General features: G+C 40.8%; 1 protein-coding gene across 1 annotated transcript; it reads right to left on the bottom strand.

Moving 5' to 3' along the window:
- Window positions 1-9036: 9036 nt before the first annotated feature.
- On the bottom strand, window positions 9037-17067 carry RB195_000857 (uncharacterized protein; the record flags this gene model as incomplete). The annotated part of the gene is made up of 10 exons (XM_064197393.1): window positions 9037-9264; window positions 10005-10177; window positions 10237-10361; window positions 10433-10521; window positions 10575-10688; window positions 12154-12253; window positions 12882-12967; window positions 13229-13438; window positions 16044-16180; window positions 17025-17067. The coding sequence occupies 10 exons, from the start codon at window positions 17065-17067 to the stop codon at window positions 9037-9039; spliced, it is 1305 nt and encodes a 434-aa protein (XP_064053274.1).
- Between the last annotated feature and the right edge of the window lie 645 nt (window positions 17068-17712).

The raw sequence follows: 17712 nt of genomic DNA, 5'->3' as shown, positions 1-17712 counted from the left end.
GAATAAATGAAGAGCTTGGATTGGATCTACTGCGAAGGCAGTTTAATTTTCCCTTACTGACCAAAAAAAGCTAGATGTTCGCTGTATCTTTCGTTCTTGGATACAATGAACGCTTCTAGAGTTCCCCCTTCCTCGCGAAGGCCTCTTACTGTCCTTTTTATCTTGAATCTGAGGAATAAGGATGAAGTGTTCGGCATTGGCAAGTCGTTTTGGGATTCTCCAGTGGGATTGCGAGGTTAGACAGTGTATACATCAAGCCAGAGTCCATATCCTCCTTAACAAGGCTATTTATCGTCCCCAAATAGAAGAAAGGTTTGATCAGCCTTGGGCGGTGGCCAAACGGTTGACCTCACATACTCTGTGATGACCTCTTACCGCTGCGCTACACTCTCCTTTTTATTTGCAATAACAAATCTTCAGATTGCTTCTGTAATTAACAAATTAAGGCACACATTTAACTGTTGAGGAATAAGAAGGAGAGAGTCACTAGGGATTGCTAAGGGATTCCGTTAACTTTCTCCCGCCTTCTAGTTCATTACATACGTTCCATAGAGTGACTGAAATGTATAGGGGCGCACAAAAACTCTATTTTCTCACAAATATACTCTACTTCATAACGACATTCTTTACTCTGACGGAGAAAATGTAATGAATAAAAATACTTAAACAAATTACACAAAATGTCCACCACTGTTCCTTACACAAGCTTACAACTAAAGGACGGTGCGAAGTAACTAACTATGCCCCTCAAGAAAGTCAACGGTCCAAACCGGAAATTTTCTTGTTCTTTAGCTTTTTTTCTAAACAGCCTTATATGTAGAAGTCGGGTGGCTTACGATCTGTACTGTTGAATTGCAATTCATCTTCTGTTAAATATCCAAGCACATGGATGTCGAGGAGCGCCAACGTCGCTTTTGCTCTGTGTTGTTGCCCAATCCCGCTGGAAGATTCCATTATCGTTGCTTCGCTTCTCTGAGGCCATAATTTTAGCCGACGACTTGGTAAGTGCTAGCTGTTGAACGTCAAACAACGCGCCCATGCTTCTCTGCTACCCTGTATTTCCTAGAATCGCGCTACTTTTCGAGATCACTAAAGTCCGATCGAAAAGTTTTTGATTTAAAGGTAGCATTCCTCGAATCAAACTTGGTGAGGGAACCCGCGAGAAAAGCTACAAATAAGGTTGTAGGTTGCGGGATTTGGGGTGGAAGATTCCGTTTTCTATGGCGATTTCAGTTGCGACGCGCCACCCTTGAGCACGCGCAGCGTCCACATGTGAATAGTCGAGGATTGAGGAGGTCTTCTCACCAGCTTATTGGAGTAAAACCAATTAGGAGCCTGCCGAGGGAGCGCAGCGAATACATAGAGGAACGTTCTAAAGTACCTCGAACGAACTAAAGCGGTTCCCACGCCGTTTTTTTTTTACGACGATTAAGAAGAGGTAAGCGGAACCACCCTCGATCCCGCAATCTACAACCCCATCTGTAGTTGTCCCTGCAGATTTGCTCACCACGTCGGATTCGTGGTATGCTGCCTTTAAGACGTAATATCTCATCAGAGTCTCTGTAGGTTTTGCTCTACTAGATTTTTGTTTCTAGGCAAAATTAAAGGCATCACCCCACTAATCTGAGGTGGTGCAGAGTTCAGGTGGAGTATTCTTATAAGGGATAGTAGATTATGGAGAGGAGGGTGATTCCGTCCATTTCTTCCTAATTGCCGTAAAAAAACGGCCCGGAAGATGCGTCGCCGCACAAGGCTCTTCTTGTGGAAAATATTGCGCCACAACGCCTGAAGCCGTATCTTCCGGGCCGTTTTTACAGCAATTAGGAAGAAATGGACGGAATCACCCTCCTCTCCATAGTCTACTATCCCCTGCAAGAATACTCCACCCGAAATCCGTACGTACCACCTCCGATTCGTGGAGTGATGCCTTTAAATGCGTATATACATCTTGCCACGGACTGCAGCGATGAGTGGAGCCAATCTCGATCCCAACCGCCCGCTCATCCGCGCCGCTTCGAACGCAGGCGCTTACGCAACTGCGCCTCCAGGTCGTTCTGATTTTTCTATTCTAGTTTGTTAAAAGGAGGCCAAACTACCAAACTGTGTCGCCTCAACAGCTTGTGTCGATCATTTTATGGGTTGTGAGAATGATCGATCGAAACAATGATTTGTTGAAGGGAAAACAAATTACCATATCAGTTTATGAGAACGGTGAAGCGCAGCAATAAGAAGTTCCCACACATAGGTGTGATAAGGAGGAGCCGGCCTCCTCCCAGGTGAGGAGGGTGTAGCCCATATCTCACTGTTATCTGTGCTCTCCACATGTGTTACGCAAAGAATTACGACACTACGAAAATAACTCTACTATTTTAATTTTTCTACAATTTTTTGGCCGGAATTTCTTTCCGCCATATTTCTTCACCGTATTTCGGTGCACACCTTTCCTATGCAGTTTTTCTCCATTTCCTATTTTTTATTTTAATATTCTTCCTTCCTTCCTTACTGACGAGTTCCGGGAAGGCAGTTAATATTTTCTATGATTCCGTCTAAGCGCAGGTATGAAACGGAAATTGTTTTATCGGGTCTTTTACGGTATTTTTTTCAGGAGTAGCATCCTTCTCCTTTGTCATTACGGTTTTGGAGATTCAGCATGTGGCGGGACGAAGAAAAACCGAAGAATACTACTTAAAATATGACTATTCTGAAATTTATAGTCTGTGATAATAAAGGTTGTGATGCTATTCGTTGGAACCTTCTTCATAGTAGAGCTGGCAGCAGCATGTAAACGAAATAAATCATAGTGACTGGAAATGGGAAAAAAGTGTTTTAAAGTGTTCTCCAAAAAGAGAACACCCAAATGCATTTAACTAATATAACTAACTGAATCAATTGAATAGTTGTCCTAAAACATTGTTACGCAGAAAAGTTCTCGTAGGCTACGATATGATTGGTCGTGTTAATTAAGAGTTGGCAGAACACAAAACTGTTTTATCGCTTTTTTTAAACTGTTTTTCAGGTGTAGGTCATCAATTTTCGGTGTTGTAGTCGAGCCGGGTATGAGACTAAAAAGATAAAAAAACATTATTTATTTACGTATATGTTACATGGCAATAAATTTATCCATGTGTTAACTGGATTCTTCATCTTCATCCTACCATGTAGATGAGGAGGCTTAGTGTTGCCGAAAGCCAGACCACCACTGTGTGTCCACTACTATGGCATTTTCAAACCTTCGCTAGGTACTATCAAGATAATAGGGAGCTCTTCCTATTCTCGATTGAGTTCGGGGAGTTCAAACGCATATTATAAATATTGATTGTTACATGTTTGAGACATCAAATGTGGGGAGGGGGAAAGAGGGACTCGCACCAGCCGGGTGGCGTGGCCGAGGAGACTGCCGTCTCGCTGGCGGACTGCCTCTGACAACACCTGATGTATGTCAGCAGCTGCATCCCGACATCTCCATTCCTTCGGGACAGGTCTCCACTAAGACAACGTTAGCAATAGTTCTCTAATAATGACGCATTTCGTAACATGTCATAATTTCTAGAAGACTCTGCGGAAACATCGGCTTTAAAGAGTTAATGAACTGGATAGGCGACGATCGTGGATGACTTTCAATCAAGATAATAGGGTTCCTCCATGGCAAAGACCTATGCTATAGAAAATTGTGTGATCATTCGCAGCGGGCATGTTTCTCTGCATTGGCGTTCCTGAGCAACATTCATAATTTCGGACTCTGGGAAAATCAAGGAAAAGTATATTTTGTAACAGCCACGAACAACAGACAAGGCCATCAGTTTATATCTGATAAGGAAGTAAGAAGAGTTAAGATGATCATGATCATGATGATGAACATGACTGTCATGAAATGATAGGTTTCGCACCATTTAGTAGAAAGTTGTTCGATTGGATGCCAGAAATCTAGTTCGCCCTATCTATAGAAATTTGTCCTACCAATTTTATGCGGACGGATCTTAAGAAACAAGTTGAAATATGCAGGAATGTAGATAATGCGAAATGGGTGGAGCAATAATTCTAACTAAACCAGCTAGAGGTGGAACCATAGTATTAGTGACTAGAGGACGAATAAGTATGAGGTCATTGCTGCAGAGTTACGAAATCTATCCTGTGGCCATAAGATAAAGTTTCGTTACGAAATCTATCCTGTGGTTATAAACTTAGCTGAAATATCGATCCCAAATATGATAGATGATCCCAAATATCCATTTTCAGGTCCATTTTTTTCTTTTTAGTCGTCAATGTGAAATGACGGTTGTGGTACCAGTTTGTAGAGAAATTCATCCTCTATCTCTTTGCTATCTTCTTTTTGATTCCTTATGTTTCTACTAAGTAATGTGTTCAAAACTGAAAACACTCAATTTTTGATGCCTAAATTTGGCCGCCAATTTCTCGGCGGAGATGAAAGCAAAATGAATGAATGTGTTGTGTACCGCCATGTTCTGGGTGTTAGATTCGCCATGTTCTGGGTATCTCCAGATACCTTTCACTGTTGGGCGATTTTCCCTCTGAACGGAAATATTAGCTGTTTATTTCAGCGAAATTTTGTTGCTGTAAAAATCACGGTCTAACTGCACATTCTCGCTCTGTTGCTCGGTGGTTCCTTCTCGGCAATGTCTCCTTATTTCGTAGCTTATTGTACTCCATCTACTGCGATACTGTACTGAAGACAGGTAAGTCACTAAGATTTTATCTTAGATTTTTTTATTGGATTTTTATTTTATCTTATAGTTAACATTATTTTATTTTACATGGTAATTATAAGTGAATGTTCCTTATTTTCCGACTGTTTCGGCGTCCATTTGTTTCTTACGTTGAAGTGAATACCTGCAATGGAAATAATCGGATTTATTGCATCTCTTAACATGCTAAATTGTCTGCCTTTTTTCGTGGTGACCTGGGGTGCAGCGTGTAGATCACGAATATGAGCGCGATTACACTCAGTTCCTTCTAATTGCTCCGAGAAACAGCTTGGAGATGGTTATGGTAATGAAATTTTCTAACAAGGTACCTAATTACGTTCTGCATCTGCGAGAGTTGTCGTACGCGCCGTGTCTGCCAGGGAGCGGATAGCGGATGGGCTACTGATCCTTTATTTTCGCTTTACTTTAATGCTAATTATTATCGTCCTTCGTCATAACCCCCCGCGATGCTGAGCTGTAGTGGCGTTGGCGGATCCTGAATTTCCTCATCGCTGTGTGAGGAACACACCGAACACTGACCGAAGGAGAATTTTGTTCTGTAGGATGCGCACAGGGAAGCACACTAAGGTGCAGGATAGTATCAGTTCTCTGATGATAAAATGCAGTTTAACCATTACCAGACTTACCTTACTGTGGTAACTGATCATTAATTCCCACAAAAATAACAACATTCTCAAATTTTCTTAAGCTTCGAACTACTCTGTCTTCTCCTAGTATTATAGTTGTTCTCACAAGTCCGACTCCACCATTATGAGAGCGAAGTTGAGGTTCACTTTCGTCGTCGATCCGATCTAGCTATCGAGTTCACGAACATTCTCTCGATCCATGCCTGTTTATAAGGAGATTCTTAGCCGAAACGCACGTGCCCGCACCAATATAATGGAATGGAGCTTCGCAATAGTTAGTCCATTTCTACACCATCTTCTCTGAAAGGACCAGTGAACATTTGGAACCTAGCGCAACATTTCTACTCAGCCTTGTTTCTATTGTAGACGATATATTACTGGTTGATGGATCCTGCACTTCAGTTTTAGGAGGATAATTGTATAGCATGCATAAGTGACGCCGAATGTGTTCAACCGGATGAACACGACGCATCTACCGCAGCGCCCCTTCCTCTGGATCCATGCACCTCTCCCACCTGTCTTACCTGGGAACAGCACCTAGTTGAAGATACTAGGCGTCGACTTTAATTCTTCAACCTATTCGGCTTTTTCCAGACTTTATTCGTATGACAATATCTTTGAGTGCAAGAGCGGATACACCTGCAAAAGCACAGGAACAGGATAGGCATTGCCTTTAAAGACAGCGTGCATGAAAAGATAGATTTGTTGGAGAGTGTTAGAAGAGTGTGGTTGATAATATGAGCGTGTTCACGCTCAACCCCCTCTAACCCTTCTAAGAAACAGCGTGAAAAACGGCCTTCGAGTCCAAATTTTCCTACGAGGCACCTTATTCTGCTGGGAGAACTTGATTGATTAGCGCCCGTCGCTTGCAGACGTGGCGCGTTATAGGGTGCCCTGTAGGAAAAATGATAACACCAAAGTCGTTTTCAACGCCGTATTTGAAAAGGATTACGATGATTTACGAGATTTCTATGAAGAACATGGCTCATACTTGTAATCTACATCCACAGTCCTATCTTATTGTGGAGACATCCCAAAAACGTCAATTTCCTTGTATGCTGCCTTGTCCAGATTTCGGCGAGGCCTAGAGGAGCGGCACGTACAGACGATTCGTCAAGGCATCATGATGAAAACAATGCTGCCTTTAATATAGTTTCGTAAGAGACTGCGCATTAGGAGGAACGAAGGAGCTAGCGGTTACGATCGGCGTGAGATGCTCGCTTTCTGCAGTCGGACCGCTGAGATGAGTGAGCTACCAGAGGGTTTTCCATTGCTGCACGCGGGGTTTAGTGCAAGGATAGCTATATCATGTGCTACACGAACGTCTCTCTGAAACAAAAACTAAAATGGGATTGGCTCAACAGATCTGGGCTGAGTTTCCTTTTGGTGCAAAAACCATCTTCCTAAGAGGAAATTTCTGCAACCGTCGCGTAAAGTTCAAATTGTCCATGTTATTCGCTTCTTTCTTCTTCTGACCATTTTCCTCTTGTTAACTGTAGTAAATTTTCAACAACGCAACGAATTGTATAATAGACATGTGCTTTCAGTGTAAGGATGTTGCAAAGAATTCAACTTCATGGCCTTCTCTTTAAAAAAAAAAGTGAGCTAAGCTAATAACTTTTGAAGACAGTAAGTCTATTGCGAATCTATGCAACACCTTTTTTTCAGTTCAATAGCAAAGAATTCATTTCCATTATTCTAAACTTATAAGAGAAGGATAAAGTCACTGGCGTATCAATCCACTTGGGATGCGCCAACGCGTTTTACTGGAATTCGTAATCGTTGAGGTTTTGGAACGCGTGTTGGCCTATACAATGACTTGCGGGGGCCAGCCAATGGTCAAGTCAGTGTTTTTATCCTCCCAGACAAGTCTGGTACCAATTTATCGACTCCGGATGGATGAAAGGTTTGGTGAGCACTAGGGCAGATTCGAACCTCCGATCGATCGTGCAGGAAGCGGGACCACTGACCGTTACACCATACCCGCCATACCATACCCATAAAATGAATCGACACAAGCTGTTGAGGCGACACAGTTTGGTAGTTTGGCCTCCTTTTAACAAACTAGAATAGAAAAATCAGAACGACTTGGAGGAGCAGTTGCGCCAGCGTTCGAAGCGGCGCGGGTGAGCGGGCGGTTGGGATCGAGATTGGCTCCACTCATCGCTGCAGTCCGTGGCAAGATGTATATACGCATTTAAAGGCATCACACCGAATCGGAGGTGGTACGTACGTGGATTTCGGGTGGAGTATTCTTGCAGGGGATAGTAGACTATGGAGAGGAGGGTGATTCTGTCCATTTCTTCCTAATTGCTGTAAAAACGGCCCGGAAGATACGGCTTCAGGCGTTGTGGCGCAATATTTTCCACAAGAAGAGCCTTGTGCGGCGACGCATCTTCCGGGCCGTTTTTTTACGGCAATTAGGAAGAAATGGATGAAATCATCCTCCTCTCCATAATCTACTATCCCTTATAAGAATACTCCACCTGAACTCTGCACCACCTCAGATTAGTGGGGTGATGCCTTTAATTTTGCCTAGAAACAAAAATCTAGTAGAGCAAAACCTACAGAGACTCTGATGAGATATTACGTCTTAAAGGCAGCATACCACGAATCCGACGTGGTGAGCAAATCTGCAGGGACAACTACAGATGGGGTTGTAGATTGCGGGATCGAAGGTGGTTCCGCTTACCTCTTCTTAATCGTCGTAAAAAAAAACGGCGTGGGAACCGCTTTAGTTCGTTCGAGGTACTTTAGAACGTTCCTCTATGTATTCGCTGCGCTCCCTCGGCAGGCTCCTAATTGGTTTTACTCCAATAAACTGGTGAGAAGACCTCGCCAATCCTCGACTACTCGCATGTGGATGCGGCGCGTGGCGCGTAAAAACGGTGTCTTCCATCATTTTACAAGTATTATGGAGAGGTGAGCAGAACAACTTCAGCATCCTACAACTCCATTCCTAACTTTTCCCGCGGATTTCCTCACGTCAAATTCGTGCATGTTGTCTTTGATCAAAATTAGGTTAGCAGCTAAGCACAGAAGTGAATCGGAAGAGTGAGGATAACGAGCACTTCCTCAAACAAGTCCGTTTGAGTTTGTTGTGTAAACAGAGAACAGAAGTATTTATTTATGGCACTTTCTTATTAGATCCCCGTACGCACTGCTACAGTGAGTACTCGTATAAAATCAGCAAACTACAAACACGTAATTAAAGCTCTACGCGTAGCATGGAATTTATAAACATCACAGAGTGAGAGAGACATCACTTCAATGTTTTGGAGGTTGCTTAATACACAGAAGTGAATCGGAAACAGAAATCTCACGAGATCATCATTTTTTACACTCGAGAGGGTGACAGGACAGAGTTTACAGGGTTTAGCCAGATCAATGCTTTCACTGGATATGGAACGTTTAGCAGTGAGTTTTCAGCATGATTTGAGAAACAAAAAGTTTCTGCGAATGGTTGCTTCCCTTGATGATCCATTCAAATGAACCTCACTTATTTATACCTACTTGCGTGAATAGTCGTCGTAGTACGGACAAAAATAACAAAATAAAAATAATCCCGAAAACAAAGGCTATGATTTGGAAAAAGTCACGTATTTATAACATTCCGCAGAAACTTTCCTTCCCAGAACAAAAACAATATGAAAATCAGTGTGAGTAAAACCCCTCGCCAGTTTTTCTCAAGTATCATTATTATTGTTGTCTTTGTAAAAAGCATGGATAGATCTCGCAACATCGAGACATCCACCAACGAGATAACGAACGAAGTGATCTCCGGCGAATGAGCCGACGCAGAATAACGTTGGATCCTGATCTGACTGGTATCCAGAGAATGTGTACTTTCCTTGTAGAATTCCCTCCAAGTCGCTGACTCTTCCAATACATACTACTAGCATTGAAGATTTTTCCTGAAGAAATGAACGTTGGACTTGGGGCGCATAAAAAGATAGCTCATATGTGAAGTCTTTGAATTTGCATACATTACAAAAGTACACTATCAAATTTATGGACAAAAATGTGAATACTGAGTAGTGATCAAATATGGCTCTAATTCAGGAGAATACGCAATTACCATCACTCGAAAAATCGGACGTCATATTCCAATACCAGAATTGAGATTAGATTGTGAAACCCAACCCAGACAACACAGACATAATAATATTAAGAATGATGATACGAGCTGACTTGACTTTCAATCTGTGAAGTTATTCCAGAAGCACAACAAATTCTACCATCAATTCCTAGTCTCATCTAGGATATCGAAAGAAATGGAGTGTATCTCCTACATCTTCCATACCGTCATTTATCACTAACACAAATAATGGAAGCTGAAAGTTGTCAATTTTGTCCCTTTCTTAAAAAAATTATCACCTATGCAAAATGTCTCAAAGTCGTATGAACCATACCACGTATAATCACACCCGATTCTGCTGGTGTCTAGCGAGAAATAAAATAACAATAGTTTTTTTTTTTTCGTGACAGTTTACAGCTGATTTCTCATGTCCACAACATGCAATCTGGAACGCCGCCTATACCTCATAGCATTCAAAACAGTTCTCACTGTTGAATACGATGTGGCGTCCCCATGTCATATTTAATGGTTTTTACTGACATGAATATAAATTTTTAGCGTAGAAAGCGGACTCACATAGCGATTCCCTTTAGGAGTGCTTATAGTTAGCACAGATTTCTCGTCAACATCGACAACGGTTGATGCGAGGATTCCCTCGTACAGAGGATGGACATCTTTCCCAATCATCAGGCGATATACCTTGTGGTATTCAGTGTATTGTGATGGCGAGAGACGAGAGAAAACTGTATCTGAAATTATAATTCGAATGAATGAAAAGAAATGCACCCAAAGAGATTTGCGTACAAACTTCGAAGTTGGCGTTCTGTCCTCCGCATTACATGAAGTACTGGAATTTCGTGATCAAGGCATAAGCGGATTGCATCTGCCGAGGAAATACCATCTCCTACCACAACCACTCGAGCATTATTCTCACTGGAAAACACGAAACGAAATACTAACAAACTATATTACAATAACGTATGTGTTAATGGTGAAGTTCATACCTCGTTCCAAGTGTGCAGTCACTCAACATGTATGACTTCATACCCGGTGCATCGTACACTATTGGCAGAATGGGATTTTCTGTCGGAAGCTACAAAACAACATAGTTCTCTTTTAAAATCTGACCACAGTTATCAAAAGTACCTCAAGTTGCTTTTGTTTCATCTTTCCACACGCAAGGACAAGGTGTTTTGAAGTGTAGGTAAAGCATGTGCAATCTGCACGCAATCCACAGACAGTCCATACGTCTCCAGTTTTCTGCAAAGAAGTTTTTTGTTGAAACAAACTTTGTTACTTGAACACCTTAAACCTTAGTCCAGAAAAATCCTGAGTGTAGGCGAGATCTTTCGTACACTGTGTATCTTGTCAATAGTAAACAAACTCTCACTGCAGACAGCTGAGACCGTTTCTAGAAGGGGATCATTTCCAGTGTTATTTTCTCAACTAGTTCTGCTTTTACGCTATGAATTAATGTCCTCATCAGTAGAAAAACTCAGTCTCTCTTTCCTCGTTTGTACAGATCTAACTTGAGTCCATTTCTATTACGGAAAACTTAGTCAAGTGAATCTTAAGAGATTAGTCCAAGCAACGGTTCTAACGAAAAAAGATGTTTTTTTTTTTTGCAGTGCAGATACATAGCACAGCAGCCGTATTTTTCTTTCAAATATTGAGGAAAATATCAATTCTGTCTCACTTCGCCCTTATACGCAATCTGCTGCAACACTACAATGTATAGAAATTGAAGCACAAAGTAGAAATTCGTTAAAAGTAAATATGAATATAATCTAACATTATGCAGCGGTAATCATGACTATCATAGAAAAATGTGCACTCATAAAATTAGATACCATTGTGTAACCGTTGTGCCACAGCATTACCAACAGTGTTACAACGGTGAGTACACTCGTCCTTAACAGTTCAACTAAATATGTTTGCATAAGAATGCGGAAGTGCATTACATGTTTATCACCTGTTGCGCTGTTGACCATTTCAACCACCCGACAGTTACGTCCGTTTATGTACCGTATAGAAACTCAATCATTACAGACACTGTTTACCCGTAATCATGACGATGATCACAGATCCATCATAGAAAACTATACGTGAGTGAACCCTCTTCTTGAATGGTGAAGCAAGCTGCAGCAGGTTTTTTGGGATTTTGAAGTCAACTTTAAGTTCAGAAACTATGAATCACAGCTCTGAGTCATCCCACAAAAAACCAAACACAATGAACAGTTTTCCTCCCAAAACTACACATCTTGGGACAAGCGAAGGATAGAATAATTTTATAATAGCGTATTCGATCGCAAACAAAAGTAAAACGAGAGCTATAACGTAGCACTTAGTTTTGATGATATTTTTTCTGGTGACATTTTTATATCCTCGGTCGAATGACCAATGCCATAAAAGTAAGGTTTCATCTGCTGAAAGATTGTTCCCAAATACCGCCTCATTTGCAGATCAGATGAACGACAAACTTTGCTCAATACTGCTATCATCTTACTAACTTCTCTAAGTGGCGAACAGTGCAGCATCATCAATTTTCCCGCATTCCGATAACATATCAGAGAGACTTTCCTTGAAATGTATGCACTGTCCAAGTGTAGTACTTTACACAAAAACATGAACACCCAAAACAAAACTCGAAACAGAAAACTAATTAGGCAACCAGTTTCGAGGAAGCGAAGAATTACAGTAGATGAAAACGTTAGTGGTTACTTACACGAATTGAAGTCACTTTTGAGTGAGGAATAATATTCTTGGAAAGACCTAGCTCGTCTGCATAGCATTTCATGTAGTGGGCGATTGCAACCGATGGGAGTCTAAAAAAAGTTGAACAACATGAAATGTTCGGAGTATCTTGATGCACGAAAAGAAAGTGTAATAGATAGGAAACCTAGAGAAAGATTCAGAATATCACAACTCAACAACCCGTTTCTAGGAATTCGCAGTTTGCAAAGGTCGCAGTGCGCCCCTGACCAGAGTGTCGTATCCATGAATATTTAACCTTCAGATTTAAATTTAACTTTCAAAAATTATACTGTTGGAGAAGTATTTAAGAAGAATATCAATTCATGAAGCTCGATTCAGATTGAATGTATTCGACTTTAGAAAAGAGATCTAGAATGAATGTATTCCACTTAAGAATAAAGATCTAGAACCTTATTTCACTAAGAACCAGAACTATTTACAGCAGAATAACGAATTCTGCAACCTACAATAAATGCAGTTCCTACCAAACAAATTCATAAAATTCTTTTCTTGAAATTCTCTTCGGGCTCATCGCCACTTCAATTCCTCATGGACATCTCGATAGTTTCACCAAACAAGGAGAATGGGAAGCAAAGATTATACAAGTTCCCTACCGCAAATACGTTAGGAGGCAAAAATGATGAGAGAAGATGAGCGTTTTTGAAGTAGGAAACAAGTATTCTATATTAAGACAGTAACCTCGGAATTAGTGGTGTTCCCTGAAGCCAGTCCGAAATGGAAAAACCAGGCAAATCGAGCCAGGAAGCAGAAGAAACAGCCAACATCTAAAAAAATTACATCACCGTTTGACAGAAAAAAAAACTTTCCAACTCCTTAAGGAACACTGGACTTATAAGATGTTCATGCGAATGTGGTGAAAGTAAATGGTTGAAAGCAAAAGGCGTAGCCATAAATGGTCGATTAGAAGAGAAGGGTTGCCTCTCAGGGCCGAAGAACAGCTTGTAACCGAATTCAACTCTAGTGTTAGTGATTGCAGATAACTTTACCAACACGATAGAATCGCCTAACAATGTGGAAAAACTCACTTCTGGATCGTAAGTGTTCCAACTTCCACCAATTGTAGTCTCTCCTAGAACTAGATGCGCTATATGTTTAGAGTGATCTGACTGCCATGCTAGTCGCGATGATATCTGCGCTCCTAGATCCGCACCCGGTCGCACCAGAGAATCATAGAGGACGGAGAGGGGACGAGTTGAGGTTCCCAATGATTCCAGCGACTCGCACCATTCCAAATCCTTTAATGGAATTCAACAAAAACTTCAAGTAGTTCAAGTTCAAGAAGTAGTTCAAGAAAAAAGATAGTAGAAATCGATGACTAAAAGAAATCATTTTATACTTTACAGCAAATTTTATGGAAACTACTTGAAAATGGAGTTCAAAAATGATTAAATTGCATTACAATATAAACGACTAACACGTCACAACTTGCATTTTACAGAGCTAAGTAGTAGAATCAAATATAAAGTGAGAAGAATCTCTGTATTCGTTAATACAGATTTTCTAGTACAGTAAATGAGCAAACCTAGTTACCTGGTCATGCATCTATGAGTAAAACCCAATACCGGAAAAAATTGGCGTGAACAAGTTCCATGTGATCAGTATTAATCTCCGGGAATTTATACAAGAAAAGAGAACATATATGAGATAAAGATTTTTAAATACCAGGTTTCTTTTGAAAAATGGATTCTAACGATAACGTACGCGCGAAAGTTTTATCAGTGGACTACAAGTGAAGATGCTCCTAAGTGCCAGAGAAAAGAGGAAGATTCCTTCGAAGCTCCGGTTAGAGAGAGAAGGTGCAGACTTAGAAAACTTCGAAAGATACTATCTCGTATCTTTTTTTATCAAAAAAGGTTGCTATGGTCTCTGCTTTGCTGCAAAGAATTGGCAAGTACACCCGCCCACGACTTCAACAGTTGTGCTACTCATTCTCCGAGGAAAAAAGGTCAGGCTAGAAAAAAAAACAACCAACAGAATATCTTTTTCGTGAAAAAGAAAAAAAAACATGAAAAAACAATAGAATAGCACACTTAAATAGCTTTCAAACTTAAAAACGATCTTCACTGCTGGGATAAACTAAATATAACGGAATAATAAATTTAGGATGTTCCCCCAACACTCACTCGTTCACTCTCTCACCAGTGACTGATCGACCTTCACTTCTAAGCCTTAAAACACCTACAAGAAACCACTTTTAGCACTCGAATGTCAATTTAATCTACGTTGACTCATGAGATACAACAGTACCACGGTAAGTTGCTATTACTACACTAACTGTTCGAAACGATTTTCGCGGTATGAGGTCATCCCGACTAACGAAATACTCCATGAGAGAAATGCAGCGCGTCAACCACAGAGAGCGATCGGGTGACCTGCGAACACTGGTCTTTATATTTGTCATCATGGAATTTGTCATCAGTTTTGCAGGCAGCTGCTCAATACCGGAAACTTAACGCTGTTTTCTTCATTCATTCAACTCGTGCTGAAAGACGGAAAAAAAGTCAGAGATAGCGACTTTGAAAGAATGTAATCAAATATCTTTTATCGTCCAGCAATTTCGCAACAGGAAGAGAAATAAAAAAATGCAAATAAAATCCCAGATGGAACGTCAGCGATAAAAAAGTTAAAGACATAAAAAATACCATAGAATAAAAATAATAGGAGATATAAACAAGTCAGAAAAATGTTATAATAAAATCCCAGACGCAGTGTATTCAAATATCTTTCATCGTCCATGAATTTCGCAGTAGAAGGGGACATTTTAAAGTGAGATAGATGAAATCCCACATCGTATTGACATGCTCTGGGATATAAATCTACTACTGTTGCAATTTTCATGAAACATAAAGTGATCGGGATTGATCAAATCCTCTGCAGCAATACCTCCGGAGGAATGAAAGTTTCCAATAGCGATGTTGAACCACTGACAATGCCGCCGTAGCAAAAGTGGTTCGTTGAAAAATATCATCTGCGACTATTATTTGCACTCTTTTCAAATGCCGATACGAGTTTGAAATTATCTGTACGATGAATTCCAATACAGTGGAGCAGAACGAATGAACTAGCCCCCTCCTCCTCCCCTCCCCCATTAGTAGCATTAAAAAATTAAACAATAGAAATAGCGCTTAATATTGTTCGTTAACCTACAACTGAACGGGAACTGTGTGTGGGGGGAAATTGGGAGTTACCAAATATCTTCATTTCAAGTGACGACTAAAGACTGCTGCTAGGACATTTTGATTCGCGTATCAGAGAACAAATGCTTGCGATAACTCACGGACATTACAAAGCGTGGCACGTACTACCGCAGGGACACCACGGGAAAATTTTATGCCACAGAGAGATAACGGTGATCGTGAATGTGGACTAGTAGGGAGCAAAATCAAAAGGAAAATCCATCAAATGAAGAACATCTTGAATTTAATCCTGAAGAGCTGCACTGAACGTACGCAAACATTGCGGTACTGGAACTATGCCAACACTGCTTACATACCGTCCACAGCAAGTGAAAATCCCGTTGATCAAGGACCGGTTTGCGAAGCGCAGTTGCTTGAGGATATTATTGATCTTAGGATTTCTTGTTTGCTTAGAAATAAACAGAGATGAGTGAATAGATAATTTCTGGAACTGCACACTTCTAGAAAGAGGTTTTAAAATTACCCCTTAAAAAGCCTCAGGGAAAAATAAAGTGAGTTATTTAATAAGAACACAATCTCAATCTAAAAGTGCAGAAGAAAAGCAGGCTATGAATAATTATGAATAATTGACCAATTGGTCAGAAAATGGGGTATTTCGATGTAAAACAGAAAGAAAAATATGAGGATATGTTGGCATTCATACCTGATCTATGAGAGATTTATCGAGATTTTCCATGAGTTTTTCGTGCACTGCTGGATCAGGATGTGGAGTGTTCGGATTGTAGTAAGGCAAGATTCCAGAAAGGAAAGCGGAGAGTGACAAACCAGCGGGGCCATTACCTGAACGTATCGGACGGATTGGAACCTGAACACAAATCACACAAGTTTAATTCCTCAACTATGCCTCAAAACATCCGTTGAATGAGAATCAACTTTTCTCCTTTTCCAACAACTTAAAACAACAAGTGAAATGTGAATACAGCGAAGCATGAGCGAAAACTGTGGCAAAGCAACCAAAAAAAAAAAGAATCTAAACTGTTTTCGCGTTCTACAAATGCGATGTGGTGCGAAGGCAACAAATTAAGTGGTGACATGGTACACTTTGAAAAGAGAAATGTTCCAAAAATGTCACATGTTTCATTTATCCTGGTGAAATAAGTATGTAGATCAGGAAAAAGGCACAAGCCGTCGACGGTCACAGATTCCCAGGAAGAATTAAGAATAATTCATTAGAAAATGATTACTCTAAGCTTAAATGGAATTAGAACGGAGCCATTCGAACAAAACTAATTACATGAGAGCAAGAGACGAACTATAACAGCGTAAGGAACAGATTTGAAAAGAGTAGTTCGAATAAAGCGAGAAGAAAAAAAAAACATTATTCGCCCATGCTACAATGATAAAATTTTACAAGAAGATGGTATGGATGCGATTTTGCAAAATAATATCGCAAAGGAGATAGCGATCTTGCGGAGAATTTTGCTATATTGGGAGAGAGAGTAGAAGAAAATCCCTCCAAATGAGTTTGTAGGGGTTAGAAACGTGCAAATCTCGTGGATATTTTGCACGAGTGCAAGTGTTACGGCGAAAAACCACAACAATGAGGCACACACACATAAACAGAGAGTAAGCTCTGGTTGTTTAGATGAACACAAATCTACTATGAGAAGGCTAAACTGCTCACCTATTACAATCACCGGTAAGACGGCTTGATCGTGTCTTCGCATGGCGCGAAATGCGAAGAAATATGGGCGGAGTCGTCCTGGCGAAGACCATCGATCGCCGCTTCCCTTCCACGCGATCCAGTGGGTGAAAAAACGAGAGTCCGCTCCTCCCCGCGCATATGGGCCAGGACCACGTCTCCGTATCGTGCACACTGAAAGGAATCGTCGCCGCCGACACGACCGAGGAAGTTGGAGAAGCAAAAACCGAGATTTTTGCTCGCCTCGCTCCGTTAGTACGAAGCAGAGTAAATAGAGGTTTGCAAGCATCACAAACGAAAACGCAAGCAGCGCATGCAAATTCAACGATCCGGATGAGTCAAGAGCATGGAAGTGATCAGTTTACATGACGATGCAATTCTTTACACCTGTAAAAGTGATGGAACAAAAGCGAAGAGTGAACTGGTCTTTCTGGTATTCCAACTCTACCTAGATTCTGGTTTAGTAAAGATCCTTCGCGTTTTTTTCTCTGCTGTGATACTTGCAAACTCTCTCTGCAAACGCTGGAGAGAAACAAACATCGTTAAGTTTTGTCGCGAACAATTCCTTTAAAGTGTTGGGGCATAGCGCCAAATGACAAAATTCGTACATGTGCCTTATTCGTAAGGGATGAATCGAAATAAGTACCTTTAAACAGGTTCTTTTCACCTT

Source organism: Necator americanus, chromosome IV (assembly GCF_031761385.1).
Source record: "Necator americanus strain Aroian chromosome IV, whole genome shotgun sequence".
NCBI lineage: Eukaryota > Metazoa > Nematoda > Chromadorea > Rhabditida > Ancylostomatidae > Necator > Necator americanus.
This window is presented reverse-complemented; position numbering and strand designations above follow the sequence as displayed.